Source organism: Maylandia zebra, linkage group LG3, assembly GCF_041146795.1.
Source record: "Maylandia zebra isolate NMK-2024a linkage group LG3, Mzebra_GT3a, whole genome shotgun sequence".
In the NCBI taxonomy this organism is placed as follows: domain Eukaryota; kingdom Metazoa; phylum Chordata; class Actinopteri; order Cichliformes; family Cichlidae; genus Maylandia; species Maylandia zebra.
Genome location: NC_135169.1, coordinates 32,836,704 through 32,857,081, shown reverse-complemented (window position 1 = coordinate 32,857,081; position 20,378 = coordinate 32,836,704). Strand labels below are relative to the sequence as shown.

General features: G+C 41.1%; 1 protein-coding gene across 1 annotated transcript; it reads right to left on the bottom strand.

Moving 5' to 3' along the window:
- Nucleotides 1-1,039: 1,039 nt before the first annotated feature.
- pik3c3 (phosphatidylinositol 3-kinase, catalytic subunit type 3) lies at nt 1,040-15,056 on the bottom strand. Its single transcript, XM_004574173.6, has 25 exons — nt 14,590-15,056; nt 12,962-13,150; nt 12,644-12,787; nt 11,454-11,583; nt 9,676-9,762; nt 9,373-9,468; nt 9,204-9,275; nt 8,990-9,094; nt 8,291-8,383; nt 7,972-8,157; nt 7,518-7,648; nt 6,991-7,072; nt 6,816-6,883; nt 6,618-6,723; nt 6,022-6,138; nt 5,591-5,722; nt 4,617-4,745; nt 4,380-4,449; nt 4,214-4,278; nt 4,050-4,134; nt 3,887-3,961; nt 3,273-3,441; nt 2,710-2,800; nt 1,485-1,610; nt 1,040-1,332 (listed from the first exon to the last, which is right to left on the bottom strand). Exons 1-25 carry the CDS (start codon nt 14,652-14,654, stop codon nt 1,318-1,320), a joined length of 2,628 nt encoding a protein of 875 aa, XP_004574230.1. The 5' UTR covers nt 14,655-15,056; the 3' UTR covers nt 1,040-1,317.
- Nucleotides 15,057-20,378: the final 5,322 nt, after the last annotated feature.

The window sequence follows — 20,378 nt, the reverse complement described above, 5'->3', positions numbered from 1 at the left end:
GCAAACTACGCTAAATTAGCGTTTTTAGCTAACAGCTACAATAAGCATAAAAGTTACCTTACGGCTATCATTTGTTAACATGACGCTTGTTCTCATACATGTAGTACATTTATTACCAACCTGAGAGTTTATCCGCTGGTCATTCGACATGACGAATGACTTCTGAAGTCTTAATTCAGCTCAAGATGCTGTAGATTCCCGTCAGTAACACTTTCGGTCCGCTAGTAGAACATAGTTCTATTAATCTGCGCTTGAACCGGAACCGGATGTAAGTTCCAAAAAACTGAATTTTGGAACTGAAATTGAATGGTGAGTAGTGAAACTGAAATTATTCGAGAGCTGAATTTTTAAAGGATAAAATGCAGTTTCAAAGCAAATCAATTCATTTTCAAAATATAAAATTCAATTTCAATTTAGTGATGATCATTTTCAAACCATAAATTCAATTTCAAATTAGACTAATTCAAATTCAGTTTTCAAAAGCATTTATTCAAGTTACAATTCAGATTCAATCTGAGCAATTCAAATTTAACTTATTCAAATTCAGTTTCTGATGGCACAGATTTCTGCCCATAAAAGTTTGAGACTGTTCATTTCTTTGTAAATGAGTAAACTTACAAATCGAGCAGGTGATGAAATAATTATTTCATTTAGAGTAAGGCTGAACTTGATAACTAACAGACCAAACACTCTGGGTCATTTAACATATTTTAACTTGTTGTTACACACTTGTAAAACAAATAACCAACTTATCAGAAATGAATACTAATAAATGTATATCTTCTGCTTGAATCACACACACTGGCTTATGTTTCATGTCTCTGTGCCAGGCAGGAAATACTTAGTCACTCGTTGAGTGACTCATCGGCCCTCTTGGGGTTCGACTTGTTTCCACCCCCAGCGTCGACAGTATGGCTGTCTGCAGATGGGCAGCAATGCTCAATTAAGAAACATGCTGCATGTCAAAAATGCTGCATGTCAGCACCCTTTTTGGACTCAAACGCTAAAAGAAAAAATACACAGACCATCCAAATAGTCGTTTAGTTGTAACAACAGTCTTTTATTTGGCCATACATTAGATTTCAATCATTCGTTCAGGATTTAATATACACGATATATACATAAGCAAATAAAAGACGTCAGCGTCCTCGTCTTGCAGTAAAGGTTGGCAGTGCAATCTTGGCCTTTTTAACAGTGTCACTGGGTTCCTTTCATCTTCTCCCACTCACACGTGCACCCACGCAGACGGCGTCGGTCGGCTCGGAGCAGTTTGATCCTGCTGCTCAAGTTCAGTCCAGTTCAGCCTCTCTCCTCTGTTCATCTGCGCCAATACTGAAAAGGGAAAGAACAAAGTGAGCTTAAATCAGCAGTTTGAACGCTGAACAACAGAAAAGCTGGGTCTCATCTTGGTGGAGGTATTGGAAGAAAGGTAAACGTATGCTATCAGCTATTTAGCTTCTGCGTTTTGAATTATTTACACCTACCTGTGCAAATTTGTGTATCTGCTCGACGACAGCAGCGAACAAAGCTCCGACGCTCTCATCAATCAGACTCTGCATGTAGTGAACCGCCTCCTCGTCCGACAGGTCCAGTCTGAACTTATCCTGCACCTGGAGCCACATAAATATCTACGCATTAACCCTTTATTCATCATTGTATTATTTTAGGGTCTTTAAAATAATATGTAAAGCGCCTTGAGGCAGCTGTTGTGGTGATTTGTTGTTATAGAAATAAAACTGAACTGAATTACCACAGGACCATTTTACAAGTGCGCTTTAAAAGACCTTAACTCCGTTTGTAGTAGAGACAAAATTCAAATGCAGAGAACAGAAGACAAGCTTTACAGGTATATTCATATTATATCACTGTAGCACAAAGCATTCACCTCCACCTGGATTTTACCAGATGCTCTTCACATTACTTTAACTCCCCAACCATTTTGAGCTAGAGGGAAAATTCAAATGGTTCCTGAACGAAGATAGTTATTTTATCATTTTAACCTCCTAGGACCTGCCGTCCACATATGTGGACATCACATTTTGGGTTATTTAGACCAAAATACTCAATTTTGCTCTACAAGGGCCTGATATCTACTTATGAGGACATTCTACTGCTACTGTGCTATTGAAATTTTAAACGAATATCCTCTTATTTGTCTTAGAAACAAAAATTAGGCAAAAAAAAAAAATATCTTTGCTTTACATTCATCAGGTCCCAATCAGAACAAATATCAAAGAGAAATTAAAAACGCATGATGTGGAGGAGTTCGGGTCTTAGGAGGTTAAAACCAAAATTACAAAATGACTCATCCTGTGTGATATTTGGGTCCCAAAGGTTTAAGTAATGTGAACTTTAAGGGTTAACCAGACATTTCTTGGTTACAGATAATGGGATGCTCCACAGGATCACGCTGTAATCTTAATCACAGGTTCATGGCAGTGCAGTAACAGCTCTTTGACTCAGTTTGTCTCAAATTTACTTAAACTTTACTGAACAATATTCATTATAAATAAAGCATGATTTGTTTCATGACAGCTAGTGTCTTCTTAATCCCCCTCAGGAAAACAAAAGACTTTCTGTAGGAGGCTACAAAGACAACCGATCTGATCTCCCCAGTACCCTTAATGACCTCAGCCCTGAAAAGAGCTTTAAGGGTGACTCCTAGCAGACTTTCAAAGGGTAAAGAGCTAAAGCTACCAACCACCTTACCTTTTTAACAGTTTTGTCAGGCTCAAGAGCGATGTCAGGAATATTGGCATCCACCATGAGAGAGAACAGGTTCAGGATCAGGTTGGAGTACCTGAGGAAGTGGAAGACGAGGAGCATATTGCACATTAGCTACAGTGGTGTCCATTAAAAACTGACAATGCTTTCCTTGTATTACATGTTTGCAGTTTTACTTGAAAGTAGCTTTTCAAGCTTTAAAGGTGCAAGTAAAAGTAAAATATAACTCCCAAGGATGATTAATCAAAGACAATATTTGGTAAAATTCACATCAAAGTGTTTTTTCCAATCACAGCAATGATCATCGTCATTAAACGTCTTTCTCAGACAAATTTAAAGACTTTTCAAGCTGCTATACAGTTTAGATTTTTTGCTTTTTAAAAGTTAAAACCAGTCTGATGATGGATTAGTCCTGTTTAATATCCCTTTAATCCACTGATTAAATAAACTCACTTAAAACCATGTTGGTATGTTTGTGTTGTTACTGTCCATATTCACAGTTTGCTTGGCTCAGAATCATCGTTTTGCTTTTATGTGTTTGCATGTACCTCCTAAGATGAAGAAAGGCGGTGTAGCACTGCTTCCTGAACTCCTGGTACTGTTCGCTCTGCATGCCTCCCATACCCTCCACCATCTCTTTGCTCAGCTTCATGGGCGGAGGCAGCGGTTTGGGGTCTCGGCCAAGGATGTAGCCGAAGTCTATGTGGAAGAGCTTCCCTGGATGGAGAAATGTGACAATTAAAAAAAAAAACTTAGAAAGTAGGAGGTTTTGATTTCTGAGATCATGAAATCCTCCAGCGTGGAACTACGGAAGCTTCTTAACTCAAATTTCTGAGAAAATAACGTGAATTTTCAAGTCAGAAATTTGAGATATTAACTTCCAATGTCAACTTAGGTCTACCAATCAAGAAAAAAACATTTTTTCCCAATTGACAGAAACGAGCTTTCCTTAGCCTCTGATTTCTAAGAAAAACAGATACATCTACTGGGGCGCTTGCAAGGTTGTCCTTTAAGTCCAGTCGTTTTAAGCTTTGATACAGTGCCAGTGGATAATAATCTAACAAATAAGCCCTGTAAACATATGGAAGTCACACAGCTACCTAAAGCTACATTAGAGATGACACACAGGCTTGATGTTAGTAAGTTAGTGTGTTTGCCTCACCGGTCTTTGTCAGCAGCAGGTTGTCCAGGTGTCTGTCTCCCACTCCCAGGATGTACGTGATGACACAGTAACCAGCTGGGAAATAACGAGAGGCACATTGATCAGATATTCAATCGGCTCCTCCAGCAACTAAATGAGCACCGATCTGTTACGAGCGTCTCACCGCAGCTCTTGACGTAGGTATCCATCACCTCTGAGCTGATGCCGTACGGCCCTTTTTCACTTGGCGCGTGCTTCCTAAAGAAGCTCTGTCAACACGGGATTAAAATGAGCACTTAAATCAAAGCAGCGCCCTGACGCGCCGTGTCTCTGACAAACTCTGCTCACCTGGATGTTGCCTTCAGTAGCCAGAACTTCAGCGACAGGAACCGACTGGACAAACTGCATAAAACCTAAGCACGCAACACGTTTTCTGCATTAGGCTGAACATCTTTAATACTTTGAAATCATAACAGCTTAAAACGCTGCTGCTGAGTTACTTCATTCTTCTTACCGTGCTTGGTGCTTGTGGCCAGAACTTTATAGGGTGTCAGCTTCAGGTCCAAATTCTCTTTTCTTAACAGCTTTAAGACAGAAAAAAATGATGATACACACTGACACAGACTCCTGACTTATGAAGATAATCTTGGACTTTGTCTCTCGTCAGTGATGAGCTAAAATATTTTTTAAGCAAAAAACATCGTCTTCAACTTCCTGGGGGCATTCCCGTCTGTTAACGAACACTTCTTACTTTGTCCATGAGCGAGATGATCTGCAGGATGAGCTGATCTTGTCTCAGGTCGTCTCCGTGTTTGAAGATGACTGGATATGTAGCTCCATCCTCAGCCTTGAAGATCAGTTTGGCGGGCATCAGAGCACTCTGACACACAAACGCACAGAGAAAAGCCTTTTATTTTTGCATACATACTGCTCGTAATCAGGACAATATGCACCAAAGCAAACTGCACTGAAATCAAAGGCAAGCCTCTGCCTTTCTAACAGCACCACTGACGACTGAAGGGATATAACACAGTGATCAGGGGATCACATCAAGTACAAGTAAATAAGTACCTGATAGTGAAATTAAACATGAAAGCACCCCTGTTTTTCTAATGTGCATCAAACACACTGTTAGTAAGAGAAAAGACAGTCTATTTCCTCTTAAGTGCCTGCAGAGGCTCTGTGTGAGATCTGATGCTATGGAGGAAATGAACGATGAAGTGAGCAAATTTGCACTTTTGATGAGTAATGACCACACCCGCGGTTACATTTACAAACTGTCTGAAGGCTGTAGCTGAGCTGCTGTTTAGCTACTCCACCTGCCTGATCATTGAATTTACAGTGCCACAAATCACCATTTATTCTCTCATGTTAGCAGTTTATTTAAATGGTAAATGGACTGATTCTTATATAGAGCTTTTCTACTTTAACTGAGCACTCAAACATATCACATTCGCCCGTTCACACACATTCATACAAGCACTGTTTCCTTTCTATCTAACACTCACACTCTGATGAACACAGAGATCAACTTGGGGTTAGCATCTGGCCCAAGGATACTTCAACATGCAGACTGGAGCAGCCAGGGTTCAAACAACCAGCCTTCAGATTAGTAGATGGCCTCCTGAGCTACACCCCCAGTCTCACAACGGCGAGACTGGGGAGCACTTTTAATGCCTTTTAATTGGTCGTGACAGCGAAAGGATGAGGTAAAGGCTTCTGTACCTTGAAGAGTGTGGCTGTCTCTGGGATGATGCCTTTGATCCTGATTTGAGGCTCCAGAGGAAGCGGAATCGCCTCGATCTCTGACAGGTTCACCTTCTCGTTGTCAGCCAGCAGGGCCTGAAGTCGCTCTGTCTGCAGACACACATGAAGGTTTGCTGACATTAACACAAGTAAGCAGGATCAGTGTCACCAGGAGCACACACCGAAGTCAATTAAGTGTTTGTATGTGTGAATAAGGAGTGCTTTTATTAAAAGGACAGTGTACTGCTGCGTATTAAAACAGGAAATAAATACAAACACTTCTCATAAATAAACCATGTTCAGGAAATATCTGTTGATTTACTCAGATATAAAAAAACATGGGAGCCTACACAGGTGGGTTTTTTTAAAAGCACATTTAACACCGAAGCTGTTTTGAATATCTTTGCTACCTTCTTCTTGCGGTTTCCGCTCTCCCGTTGGACAGCCTTCATCAGCTGCACCAGTCTGTCTACAAACGTCTGCTGGGCAGCCAAGAGCGACCGCATCACCCTCACGGTCTTATCACCCTGGAGAAAAGAAAAAGTGTGAGCACACAGCAGTGGAGACACACACACACACAGTCAGTTCTATAAAGCTTTGCTACATATTACATCAGTCAGCCGCTTTTATTGTACAGGCTTATCAGACCGGGGCAAATTTGGAACAATCCAGAATTTTAAAAATGACCCATTTACACTCAACTCCAAACTCTTTTTCTTGACAATATCCTTAAATCTCATCTAATAATATAAGTCCAACAAAGGAAAATACACTGAGACTTATTTTTATAACATTATGATCCAACTATGACACAGCTGGCAGCGTTATTTTGGGTATGCTCTTTGATAAATGAAGGCAGAAAGTGATTAAAACAAGACACCTTATTGGTAAAAGCATTGGGATGCAAATAGATTTTTACAGAGTAGCAGGGTGACATGATATATAACACTAACTCGCACTCGATGAGACATCAGCTAACTTTGCCAAAGTAAGTTAAAAATCTGACCTTTAGCAAAGCCTGACTGAACCTCCTCATGACGTTCAGGTACATCTCGTGGGTCTTTGGATCTCTCTGCTGTGTGTCCTGATCTTCACACTCCACAATCACATACCTGAGGAAGAAACGTGGATTTATACACACATTTTTATGACTAACTTCTTTTTGTCCAGGCAGAAAACAAAAAGCACTGTAAAGAGGACTCACCAGTACAAATAGTTGGCAAGTGTAGAGTTCTTGCAAGCACGAGAGATCAGGAACGTGCAAAGGTCTTGCTGCAAAGACATGAGGACACAATGCTGTGTTACGAACAACTGATAGGACAACATGACAGAGCAACGCACTGTCCACAGGTCCTTTATGGGGATTTTTATTTGCTCACCTCTAGATTCTCACTGTCAGCTCCCTCCTTTCCCTTCTGTGGCGTAGTGGATGATCCAGATGAGCCAGAAAGAATTTGGGAACTGCAAAGCATGTGACAGTTTTACACATCTACTTAAAAGGATTGTGTATATGTTACTGACAGCTGATTTTTAAAACTGACAGCTTCTTTTTAAAATGTGTGCATTGTTCATTCTTATTTCATTCCACGTGTAAGACAGCATTGTGGCAGATCTGCAGCTGTCTGGATCCAGCTGCAGATCTGCCAGTAAAATCATAACATTCAATGAGTTCATCGCGGTTTCTGAAAGAGAAATAATCAGATCCTGCAGATCGGCTGATGCTCTCTCAGCTGGGGAACATTTGGGGGTAAATTTAGACCCAGAAAGTGAACAAAAAAAACCACACACATACTTGAGTCATCTCAAAGCCACTTTTAGACATTTTCAGTTTCAGAGCCAGAAGAGAAGCTAATGCGATCAGCGGTGTTGACTCATTTATTAACCAGAATGGCTTTAAAGTACTGACCTGTCCAATGCAGCGTCATCTGAAAGTCCCTGGCCATCTCTCTTGCTGCCTGGATCTAAACCACCCTGAATATCACTGAAGTTCTCATACTTGAGCGCCTGCACCAGCTGAAGCAGGTACATCAGCAGGTCCTAGAGAGGAGAGACAGGAATTATCATTATGATTTCAATGTAATTGATTTAATACTCCTGGTTAAGCTTGATTTAGAGTCCTGCATTCCCCGCCGAGCCTATAGTGTAGTGATAGGGATTGTTGGTGGCTTTTATACTTCTGGTTGCATTGCTCTGCCATTACAGAGGAAGTGGAGCTGATCGTGTTGGAAAGTTTCATACAACACATGAACAAATAACAGTCAGACTTCAAGTAACTGAAAGAAAGAATAAAATGGAAAAACACATATTTGTATTCAAGTTTTTAAAAGGTTTTTCCACCCACACACGACCTGTCCTCCTACCTCATCATCAGCCTGCTGTAGCCGAGCCACCGCATAGCGTCTCACTGTGGGGTTGGTGAAATGGGATGACAGCAGCTCCAGAGAGTCCTCCACATCCATGGGCTTCCACTTTCCCAGCAACTCCAGAGCCTGCTTGGCCTCCTGGGGCAGATCCCAGTTCACACACTTGAGGAACTTTGTCAGGGCCTGCAGTCAGAGGAGGAGGAATCATTGAACATGTATACAGACGTAGCAGCAGCAGTCGCTGGGGGAGGAATAGTTGGAAGTTACACATAGTAATGTACACTTGGTTGTAACGGGGAAGACACCAGCAGCACACCTTTTCCTGTGTGGTGAGGTAGTATCTGAACTTCCACACCAGGTCCTGCTCTTCAGAACTCAGCTGCTTGGTTGGAGGGTAGCTAACGATGATCTGTACATGCAAACAAACAATTTTAGATTAAAGCAAGCAAAGTTATTATAGAAACATAATTGTTCTAACGATTCTTTCATTTTTTTTTTTCACTGATCTTTTGTGATGTCTACACTCAAAAGCATCCGTCTTCTTTTAGCAACAGTGTATAAACATAACACAGAACAGTTTCCAGTTCAGTACATTTTAAATGGGTTTCTGGATCGTGTTCACATATGGATTCTTTTTCTCATGATGGAGCTTTATCCTGCATTTGTGGATGCTGACAGAGAACTGTGTTCACAGACAGGATTTATTTATGGAAGGGTTCATGAGCCCATGTGTTGATTTCCATGACAGAATCGTGTTTTTTTCCATGAAGGCTATAAGATCACAGTCATACAATACTGATTTTTGTCCCTTGCACACAGAGCTTTCTCCATATACTCTCAATCTTTTGATATCATGTGCTGTAAATGATAAGATTTAATGCTTTCTTTGTTCTATAGTAAATAAACTGTAGGTTTGTGCGATTTACCAATCATTGCATGTTATTTTGATTTATGTTTTACACAGCGTCATAGCTTTTTTGTAGTTCTAAAACTTGAGTAGCTGCTAGCTACTCACATTGAGCTGGTCACGTGTGGCAGCATTAGGCTTCAGGTCATGATCTGAGGGCCCACTGCGAAGGCTACGAGCCAGTTTGTGATGCTTGCTCTCTACCAGGTTTTCCTGTGAAGGAAAAGAAAAGCCAAAGTTACAGCATGTGAATGAAATGATGTGTGAGCAAACTAGCACACAACATTTATATTTCTTCAACATCATGAAATCATTTTCTCACCATCCCCATCTGTGGGTCGGGAACTTTGACAATGTCGCAGCTGGTAAGAACTGGTGATGCATCGTCTCCATCCTTAATGGCGACAAAGGAGAACAGACCAATCAGCCGACACCGTTCCAACACGTGGTATCTACCTGCTGTGTGCTGCCACTAATAATCAGGAAATTACCTTTTCATAATAGACGATGCTGTACTCCTTGTCATTTGATTTGACACGAGGAAACTCCACCATGAGGTACATAAAGTTGGAGCTGCGCTTCTCACTCTGCAGAAAGACAATTTCACATTTTTCAATTTGAAAAATGTAAATAAGCGCGAATTGAACCGCAAATACAGTTGATGATTCAATTCCTCCTAAATAAGCCTTCATATCCTTCTGAGACTAATCTTCACATAGTACATCTTATTGATGCTTTCTCGACTCGACTGCAGAGTCGGCCTGTGCAACCAGAATCGAGCTTAACAAACTCACTTCATTGATCATCTCAATCTCTCTGAAGGTCAGCCGGTCCAGCCAGTCCACCTTCACCATGTGGCCCTGCCGATGAGCCTTTGTCAGCTGGATGGAGAGATGGGAAGGTTTGCAGAGAAATGAGCACATAATTTTAGCAAAATCAAAAGAGAAAAATACAGAAACGGCCGTTCTGTTGAACTGATCACAGCATGGCGGCTGGTGTGCAAACAGCCCGACCGATCATGCACAGTGCCAGCGGCCAATCCAGCATCTCCGCACACTCAGCAGCCAGTCCACTCATCAGTTAGTGAGTGTGGGTGTTGGGAATGTAAGCACACACTTGGCCACGAACAGGAAGCCCACAACTCAGCTGCGTAGAATAAATACTTACTCTTTAAAACAACATATGAACTGGTAGCAGCCTGAACACAACCTCTAATATACTTAAGCCAGCTGCATTTATGATGAATAATAATAATAATAATAAAACATGGGGAATCAGTGTAGTTGTTTTAGGAAACAAAATTTAAAAATAAAATTAGCTAACGTTGAAATAAAATGTACTCCCTGATAACCTCTTCTAAGTATCCCATAAAGCTACAACGAGTCAATGAATATAATTGTGTGTCCACATAAATATGAAATCCATGCACACACATGAAAACACACCAACATGTGAAATATGGAGGACTGAAAGTGCCAAAATCAAAAATAGAGTAAAATAAAAAACTGATAAACAAATCAATATGCACTCTATTTCCTGTTTCTTACCTTTGTAACAATTCACTTGTTTATTTACTTTCACATAATTTTCTAATTTATTTTAAAAAAGTACTGTATTATATTATTTAGGTATTATATGTCCTTAATGTGTTTCCCATACGTATTTCTTTTATTTTGGCATTTCTTTATACTTCATTATGCAGATAAACAAGCTTTATTATTGTCATTTTAAGTGTGTAGTTGGCTCATGATAGAAAGGTTAGCCTCCAGTCCAGTATGGTGACTCTCCAATACAGTTATGTCAAAAAGAAGGTTTTCACAAAATACTGACATACTTGACTATTATATTATTTCATATATTTATTATTTTGCCTAAGCATTTCTTTAAATATTTAGCAAACAATATTCATATTTGAACGATATTTGAATTAAGTGTTTATTAATGTATCTCAAGTCATTCATTTCTTAATTTTGGCAGTTTTAATCCTCCATAACAAGCAGAAAACTGATGTGTGTAAATGCTTTAAAAAAAACACAGCCATACATCTTCACAGACAAAAAAAAAAGTTTTCACACCAAAACCTGGATCAAAATGTATTTGTAAACACACTGAACAGATTTATGCTGTTTACAGGTTTCCCACATAGAACAGTGCAAAGTGAACAGAGGTCTGACACGAGGAGGAAGTGAGTACTTAATGTCCCTGCCACAGTTTGAATTGTCCTGATGTGGTAACCATCATTTTCATACTGTGTTATACAAATGGAAATCTATTTGCAGATACATTTTGGCCATGGCCTTGTTCATACATATACAGTACACACACATAATCTGCATTGCCAACACTAACTCCTGCAGTGGTACTCACATCACTGAGTACCTCCAGGTCAGGGCCCTGGAACAGATGATGGTTTAGACAGTGCTTTGCATTGGATGGTTTCTTTTTATCCAACGTTTCCTGTTCACCTTTGACTCTACTTCATTGCCCAATCCTTTCCTTTCAGTCCTTTAATCACTCATCCTCATCATCATCCTCCTCTTTCCTATCCACACACATGTATACAATATTATACCTTGGCGAGCCTGCCCATCTGGTCCTCTGCCAGGCTGCTGCTGGTGCGTCCCGGTGTGGTTGTGGGCTCTCCTCCATCCCCTTCCACGCCTGGCCAAACCTTCAGGTCATGCATCCCTTGCCGGAACATGCTAGAGCAGGACGGGAGGAAGGTATTTAAACTCACGCACACTACTACATACTCAGACCTTTAAACACTGATTTCAGCACGGCAGCTTTTGGAGACCACAGCAGACCAAAGGACAAGGCAAAATGTCAAGGTCCACCTGTATTCACAACTACACAACATAGCCTCACTGTCACCTGCCATGTTATCACTTCTTCTTTTCAGACTGAGCTTTTGGTGGCCCAAAAGTGCAATACAAGGGCCTAGCATGACACTAGATTTTGCTTCCATTGATGTTTCTCCTCCGTCTTACCTTCTCCATACTTTTCTCTTCTATCATCCTGTTACAAGTTAATCTTCACTTCATCAGTCAAAGGTAGATGCACCGAAGTTCTGTTTTTCTCAGAACTGCGTCGGCTCTCTTAAACGTTTTCTGGTAAAGTGTAATCTGACCTCCTTGCGTAACCAGTGGTTTGTACCTCGTTCTAAACTCTATATTTAGATTCATGAAGGCGTCTCTTGATTGTAGACTTTGACACTGGCTGACGACCGCCTGTGCTACGCCTCAGCCTCCTAGTAGACACACCTATGGTATACATTTAAAATTCTGATTTTCATAAAAGTTGACCTCTGACTTTGACGTGCACCTATGGTATCAGATTAAAACTTCTCCTTGAAGTATCGCATTCACGAGACTTTCAGAAAACTTGACCTCTGAACTTGACATTCAAAGTCATTCGAGATTTTTGGTAGATGCACCTCAGGTATCAAACTTCAAAATCCTACATAGCCTCGTTCTCAAGTTACCACATTCATAAACTTGAGTGTCCATGCTGTCTCTTGAAATAAAAGCTGAAAGTCTGCACTTCAATCACTTCTTACCGTGTTTGATTTAAAATTCCCTGCAGGGGAGTACATTAGTAAAATTACATAAAACATGTGGACCTACATGTATCTGTGTGTTGTAATAATAGGGAAATGTCATAAAAAATTGCAAGGCAAACCTAGACTTTTCTCTCACCAGCGTGCCTTGACACATCACCTGGAAACCACTGCCAAAAGTAACAGAGCAAGGACACACTTACCCATATTTGCCAAACAGAGTCACGGTGGTTCCACCGACTGGAACGGCTCTGCCGGGCCCATAAATGTCCCACACTGTGAGAGCAACCTGGGCACTTTGGGGAAGGTCGGGGTACTTGACTGGCAACCGCAGCCACTCGTTCCAGCTGCACCAGAAAACAGGATAAACAGAGAAAATAAAATGCACATGTAGAAGTGAGTAGCTGATGGCCATTTTGCTACAGAACTTTGAAAAAAATTCCTTTGCTTGACTTTTACAACCTCATAATCAGTGCATTACATCATATTATAATAACACTAAAACCCAGCATGGTTCTTACTTCCAGCGTGTGCTGAATGCTTTGTACGAGGTGCGAACAGGAAGGGCCAGAGGCTTTCCTTCAGCAAACACCTGACAGGTTACATAGAGGTCCGAGCAGTTCTCCTGGTAGAGCCCAGAGAAGCGCAGCATCGGGTCTTCGAGCAGCGCTTTGTAGCTCTTCTGCTCTCGCTTTCCTTCTAAACTGCCTCTGAAAGAGGGGAGAAGAGAAGGTCAGAGTGTGGAGCTGCAGTCTGATTGTTTGCTGATGTTATCAAGAGTGCTCCAACTTGTCTAGCTTCTCTTCTCACAAGTAAGTCAATATTTCTTTTGTGTTTCCTACAAAACAGATTTTCAAAGCCTGCCAAGTCAAAATATCCCCCAACAATGCTGCAAACCTTTATTTAACTCACCTTTTTTGCTCTTCGTATAAAGAAAACCCTCCAAGTATGGAGTGCAAATACTGTATTTAGTCAAGATACCATGAAAAAAAAAAAAAGATATTTGCTGTTACTGAGAATTTCAATACCGCAGCACTAGCTCCCCCCACCAGCAAAGAGGTTTCTGGCCTTCAATAAAAGGGAATATACCCCGGCCATGATTTATAACATGCTCAAAGTACATTTGTGTTTAAACAAATGGCCAGAAATGACAGAAAGATACACAGACTGCTGTTAAATAAGGTAACACACACTCCTACCATTCTATAAAACTCTACAATAACTCTTACCTGTCAGGTATAAGAGTCCACACACATATTTCTGCATTATAGCTTATTGCAGCTGTTTCTTAGACTCACAAGGGGCATATTATTTATGAATGCATTGCAATAATCTTGCATTATCTCAGTCTTACTAGTAGTACAGTCGACTGTACTATTTTTATTCATTATCCTGCTGCTGCTACACAATAAATCCCCCTGTTGGGGATAAACAATAAATGATCTGTTTATCTTGCAGGTGTAGTCACCCCCATTTGGAGGCAGAAAACTCCAGTGAAAATCTGACCAAATTGTGGAGCTATTTAATAATAATACGATCATAATGCAATAATAAAACTCATGAGCTGCACACAGGATTTAAATATAGGACACACTGAGCTCAGATAATAAGAGTTTAGCTCAGGGGGGCATATGCTACCTGAGTCATGATGGTAACATTAAGCAACCGACTGGCCTAACAGTGCTTCTGTCTCTCCTCCCACCCCAAAAAGGACAATAAACACAATACAACACTGTAATTCATCAGAACGACGTAAAGCAGAACCAGTGTTTCTAATACATGTGGACTGAGTCTTGATGAACAGAAGAAGGCTTGTCTCTTCCTTTTCTGTAGGTACAAATGTAATGTAATTATACTTTCATATAACCTAAAATTACTGCAAATGCATGATAATCTTACAGTTGCACATAAAGTAAGAGAAGAACAGCAAATCGTAACTCTGGGGCTTGTGATGGCAGTCTGCTGTCTCCTGTTTGACTGTTTGGTTTATGTGTGCGCGACAAACAATGTGTTGGACAAACTTCAAAGTCAGAAAAACGTGTTAACGAGACACAACGCGCGCGCACACACAAAGGAAAGCATCGCGTGAGGTCACAAGATACAGGAGTTTACGCCGCCTTGACCCAAAGAGACTCAGTGAAAAACTCACATCTTAAGTTGAACATTGATGTCCATATCACAGCTGTAAACATAGTTGAATTTATCAGTGTCCATCTTCCGACGGGGAAACTCTGAATTCCAACCAGAGACCGGATGACTTCAACATGAAATCCCGGACAGTTATAGGAGACTTTGCGAGCGGTTGTGTTTGCGACCAGGCCTCGGATCAGCACCCCGCAGAGCTCAGCTAAAGGTCCCGCCACACGGCTGGAGACGCTGTAGGTCCGGACACGAGTTTAAAAGGATGTTAACTGCCTACATTCACGATAAAGACATAATTCTAACGGCTGTCTCGCCGGGCATGATTTGGTGTTTTTGTTAGCTACCTACACAACACAGCAGCAACCGAAACCTACAGTCAGGCGAGAGCAGTCGAATTGCGATATAGTGACTGAGACGACTGAACGTGGGATTGTCATATCGTGGGGTTGATTAACCGAGTCTGATGCGGAAAAGAAGGAAGTAAAAAAAGAGGCGGAACGTTTATATTAAAGGAGCAGTGCACACGAACTACATCAATAGAACTACACAAATACACTGGGGAAAATATTCACTCACTCATCCAATTCACTGAATACAGGTGTTCTAACCACTTCTATGGCCACAGGTGTATAAAATCAAGCTACTAGGCATGCAGACTGCTTTTACAGAAATTTGTGAAAGAATGGGTCGCTCAAAGGGATGCTGAATTCCAGCATGGTACAGGATGCCACCTATACAACAAGTACAATCGGGATATTGCCTGACTGTTAAATATTCCACAGTCAACTGTTAGTGGAAATATAACAAAGTGAAAACGATTGGGAAAAACAGCAACTCAGGCACGAACTGGTAGGCCACGTAAAATCACAGAGCATGGTCAGTGGACACATGGTGCACAGAGGTTTCCAACTTTCTGCAGAGTCAGTCTTACAGACCTCCAAACTTCATGTGGCCTTCAGATTAGCTCAGGAACAACCATAGAGAGCTTCATGGAATGTCCGAGCAGCTACATCAAAGCCTTACATCGCCAAGCGCAATGCAAAATGGTGTAAAGCACGCCACCACTGGACTCTAGAGCAGTGGAAATGTGCTCTCTGGAGTAACTAATCACGCTTTGCCGGATGGCAATCTGATAGACGAGTCTGGGTTTGGCCGTTGAAATTTTGGACAATTTCACGCTCCCAACTTTGTGTGAATAGTTTGGGGATGTCCCCTTCCTGTTCCAATATGACTGCACACCAGTGCACAAAGCAAGGTCCATAAAGACATGGATGAGCGAGTTTGGTGTGGATGAACTTGACTGGCCTGCACAGAGTCCTTACCTCAAGCCAGCAGAAAACCTTTGGGATGAATTAGAGCAGAGACTGTGAGCCAGGCCTTCTTGTCCAACATCAATGTCTGACCTCACAAATGTGCTTCTGGAAGAATGATCAAAAATTCCAATAAACACTCCCAAACCTTGTGGAAAGCCTTCCCAGAAGACTTGAAGGTGATATAGCTACAAAGATTTGACTGACACTATATTAAACCCAGTGGATTACAAAATGGATGCCACTCAAGTTCATATGCGTTTGAAGGTAGACACGCAAACGCTTTTGGCAAAATATATACAGAAATGTTGCATATGGCACAGAAAGAAAGGCAACACAGCAGAAATATAATTCCAAAGTATTTAAAATAAAAGCAGAACTTTAAAGAAAAACAAAATACAGTTTTAAAAAAATCAACAGTGAAGCTGCAAATCAATTTAAACGTAACATACAAGATGAGCTGGTTTTAAAGCTTTTTTTTAACAAGTCTCACTAAGGGGTCAAATGCACTCTAACTAAAGAGCACACCACCAAATATAAAAATGCTGCACACAAAACATATCATAAGCAGAAGTGGAAGTGTTCAGGAAACCACAATAACTGAGCCATGAAGTGTTTGACCACTACAGAGCAGGTGACTGAGTGCTGAGGTGCATAGTGGGTAAAAGTTTTGCTGACTTTATAACTGCAGAGCTCCAAAACTCCTTCCTCTTCTGTGCCTGAGCAGCTCCTGTAGGTGTAAAGTGCAGGTGACCCAGCACCTTTATGTTTACCTGATTGATTACAGTTTTCATCTGAAAACCGTTGAGGAAGGGCTACGACTTTATTCCCATCTATTGTGGCCATTTTTGTCTACTACTACTTTTGTCTATTTCTAATCTGATATTCACTAAAATTTTTAAGTATTTAGTGTAAATTTTAGTTTAAAAATGAGAAAAAAGAGACTGATGCACCTTTGATTTTTTTTTTTTTTTTTTTTTAGCTTTTTTCCATTTAATCAATACAAACAATCCACTTGTGAAACACTGACGATGCTAAAGACAAGGATTTCATGCTCTGTGAACTTTTCCCAACCCAATTAAAAAACACTTGTACCCAATTAAGTGCATATCCATGAAGGACGAGAGGTGTGTGACAGGAAAATCTTTTGTTTTCAGAGGTCCTCCCTTTCCATCAGCACTGACGACAACATATTTGTCAGATCAGGCTGTGAACTCTTTGCCAGCATATGGGACCCCACAGGCTCCGAGGAGGTCTCCGCCACCCAGGCTGAACTATGGAAAAACATCTGCATCTAAATACTGACCTCAATCAGGCCTTTACGTAGCCTGACTGACACCTTAGTCTTCTGCGCTGCCCGACAGAGGCAACTGTGAGTTGGACTGAGTGAAAGAAGAAGCACCCTTGGTCGATCAGGGAGACCTATCAACACTCTTGAACTATAGAGAGAAGGCATGTAAAGCGCCATGTTACAGGGCCCCGGGGGCTCCTGTGAGAGGCATGAGAGGATTTTTCCTATGACCTCGAGCTCAGCCTGCAGATAGTAAACAAGTGGAAGAAGATGAGATAAGGTTTTGTTGGCGTGTGGATTGATACCACACTGCAACATATGCTCAGATGACATATTTAACTTTTGACTTAACGCCATTTTCCTTGGATGAACAATCCATGAAAAATTGCAAAAGAACCGGGCAACAAAGAAATACACCTGTCTGCATTACAGACGTTATGAATATGAAGACACATGTTTCCAGTGACCAACTGTGATAAGAGGAGCAGTTCAAACTTTATCTTTGATTGTTGTTTAAATGATTTGACATGGACCTTTTGGGATTTTTTTTTCAGTCAAATCTTTTTCTTAAATGTTAGCTTAGTTACAGTGGGGAAATAATTATTTGATCCCCTGCTGAACAGTTTCATATTTTTATGGTAGGCTCATTTTACTGGAGAGAGATGGAATATCAACAAAAATTCCAGAAGAGACAGGCTGAAATAATAAAATCCGTCATCATCATTACCCGTTTCCCCTTGGGGGTTCTTAATCAAGATGACTGAGCTCTGTTCCCTATGTTGCTCCACATCCTGCTAAGGAAGCAATCAGGAAAAAGTGAGAACAGCCAACATCTACTGAAGGAAACTGTTTCCAGGGCCTACTCCGTGGATCGGCTTCCTCCGAGGCGTGGACGTCTATCAGCAGAGAATGTACCTTCACCTATCAGCAGAGAATGTCCCTTAGTCTGTAACACAGTCAAATATATTCTCAAGCAATATTCAAGCATGCCATTCAGCGTGTTAGTACGAGCAGCTCGGGAGCAGCTTGGGAGAACAAGAAAACAGAGACTGCTTTAGATTGTCTTCCCAAAGTGACTCAACTTTATTCACAAGTACAACAGTTTATATAGAGGGTAAAATTCATGAGACAGCAGATTATCAGTTTAAACCAGTACAGACCAAGATAAGGCAGCGTCTTCCTGCCCTTGGGTGAAGAAGCATCCTTTGTGTAGTTTATTAGTTCAGCTACAATTGTGATTATCTCAGCGACATATTTTCAAGGCACAAAACGAAGAGTTCTTACATTAGTGAAATCTGAAACAAACCATTTGGCCTTCAACAGGCGTCTAAAAGATTAAGAAACTAATGTAGCTGAGGGAGTGATCTCTGTGGTATTTCAACCTTGTACCAGCCTGTGATTCTCACACATCAATTCTTGGGTCAAAGAGAAAAATAACTAAAACAAAGGGGCCTTATTGAATGACAGAGTTTTCCTGCATAATGTCACTATAAAACAATATCCAGTAAATGCTACCATGGTACTAAAATACCTAACATCTACATTAACACACACTCTTTTAATAAACTCTGCAACACAGAATTTAGGTTTAAATGACAAATAATTAGAAATTGTAAGCAGCTGTAACTAAGGTTTTCATTATGATACAGTTAGGATGGCCAGTCTCCCACTGTCCCTCCACTTTCCACAAACTGTTACTTAATTAATTCTCCCAAAAATCAACTAAACCCAATAAAAAATCCCTCCAAAAGAAATGTGTACGTCTTTCTCATTTAGCTTTCAGTATCCATCATTTATTGATACTGAAGCTGGAATTGTGCCTTAGGCTCATTAAACTCCTGGTCTCTCGGAGACACTCCCCAAACATACTTCCATCATATAGCAGGAAATATGTTATCATCCAAAGTCCCATGTAAGTGTTTACATCAGATTAAAAGAAATCTAAATCTACAAAAGCCCTTGATCTACATTCACATATGTTGTTCCCACATCTGACAATTCATTCCTTCCCTTTTAATTTGATTACATTTAGACTCCTTTCAGTATTGAATTTCATTTGTATGGTAGCAGTTCACAAAACAGTCACCTGAAAGCACTTTTTAGATTGTAGTGTAAACACCTCACCACATGAGAGAGAAAACCCCAAGAATCAAAGAATTCCCGAAAAGCAAGCAGTTTGGTGAAAGTGGGAAGGAAAAACTTCCTTATAACAGGAAGAACCATTCAAAAGCAGAACAACCATGGAGAGAGAAGACCGCATTGAACGACACACAGTTGTGGCATATGGACACTATGGACATATGTAGCTGCCAGAGCTGAAAGCACCTCGCAGAATCATGATTATATATTTAAAATTTATATTCGGCACATTTTCTGGGGCTGTGCGGTGATCCTCACAAAAACCAAGAGGGAGGCTGAATGATGATGAATCATGTTTTACATTTCCATCGCCCTCTCTCTCCACCTCCTTCTCTCCTTGGACGTAACCGCTCTTTCTCTCTCTCTGCCCTCCATCTCACCTCTCTGCTACCCTTCCCTCTCTTAGTCACCGCGTGGATGTGTCATTGTTTCTAACACTTCGGAGGTTCATGCCTGCTGAAGCGCATCGAGGAGATCTCCAGAGTGCCAAAAGCGTGCCAAGATACAACTTTACCCTCCCCTCTACACAACACCTCCACCTCCTCATTCCCAACGGATGGCACCGCTGACACTCTCCACAGCCAAGTCTGTGGGCCACATGACGGTGCAAGCCACACCTCCACGCCATGGTCATGAACCCTCAAAGCATATAAATGAGGGAAGAAAAGGAGAAGAGGAATCACAAGCTGACCAGACGTGATAAAGATGGAGCTCTTCAGGGTTCACTTGTTGCTTGGAGCCGTAGGGTTTCTTCTGTGGACCAGCGGTGGCTCTGCTGCACCCATGGAGTGCCACTTCAGCTCCAGAGGTGAGATCCAATTCTTTATAACCCTTTTTAAAATAAACCCAAACATTTACCTTTAAAAAAACCCCATCAGTTTATAAAAAAATGTATTATTTTGAGCTCTTCCCCCCACCATGTGTTCGTCCAGCTCTGTGTGTGTACGAGGGGAGGCACTACTCACTGGGTGAAACCTGGATGGACAACGCTTGCATGCAATGCACCTGTCTGCACCCTGTTGGGGTCGGTTGCTGTGAGACGTGAGTACACAAACA

Bases quoted from the DNA above. Each gene is read 5' to 3' on its own strand.
- pik3c3 (XM_004574173.6), bottom strand. From the start codon at position 14,654: ATGGACACTGATAAATTCAACTATGTTTACAGCTGTGATATGGACATC. The intron at 6,139-6,617 runs GTCAGATTTTTA...TCTTTTCTCCAG, and splicing joins TCAGTCAGGCTTTGCTAAAG to GGTGATAAGACCGTGAGGGT. The intron at 4,135-4,213 runs GTGAGCAGAGTT...CCGTGTTGACAG, and splicing joins CTACTGAAGGCAACATCCAG to AGCTTCTTTAGGAAGCACGC.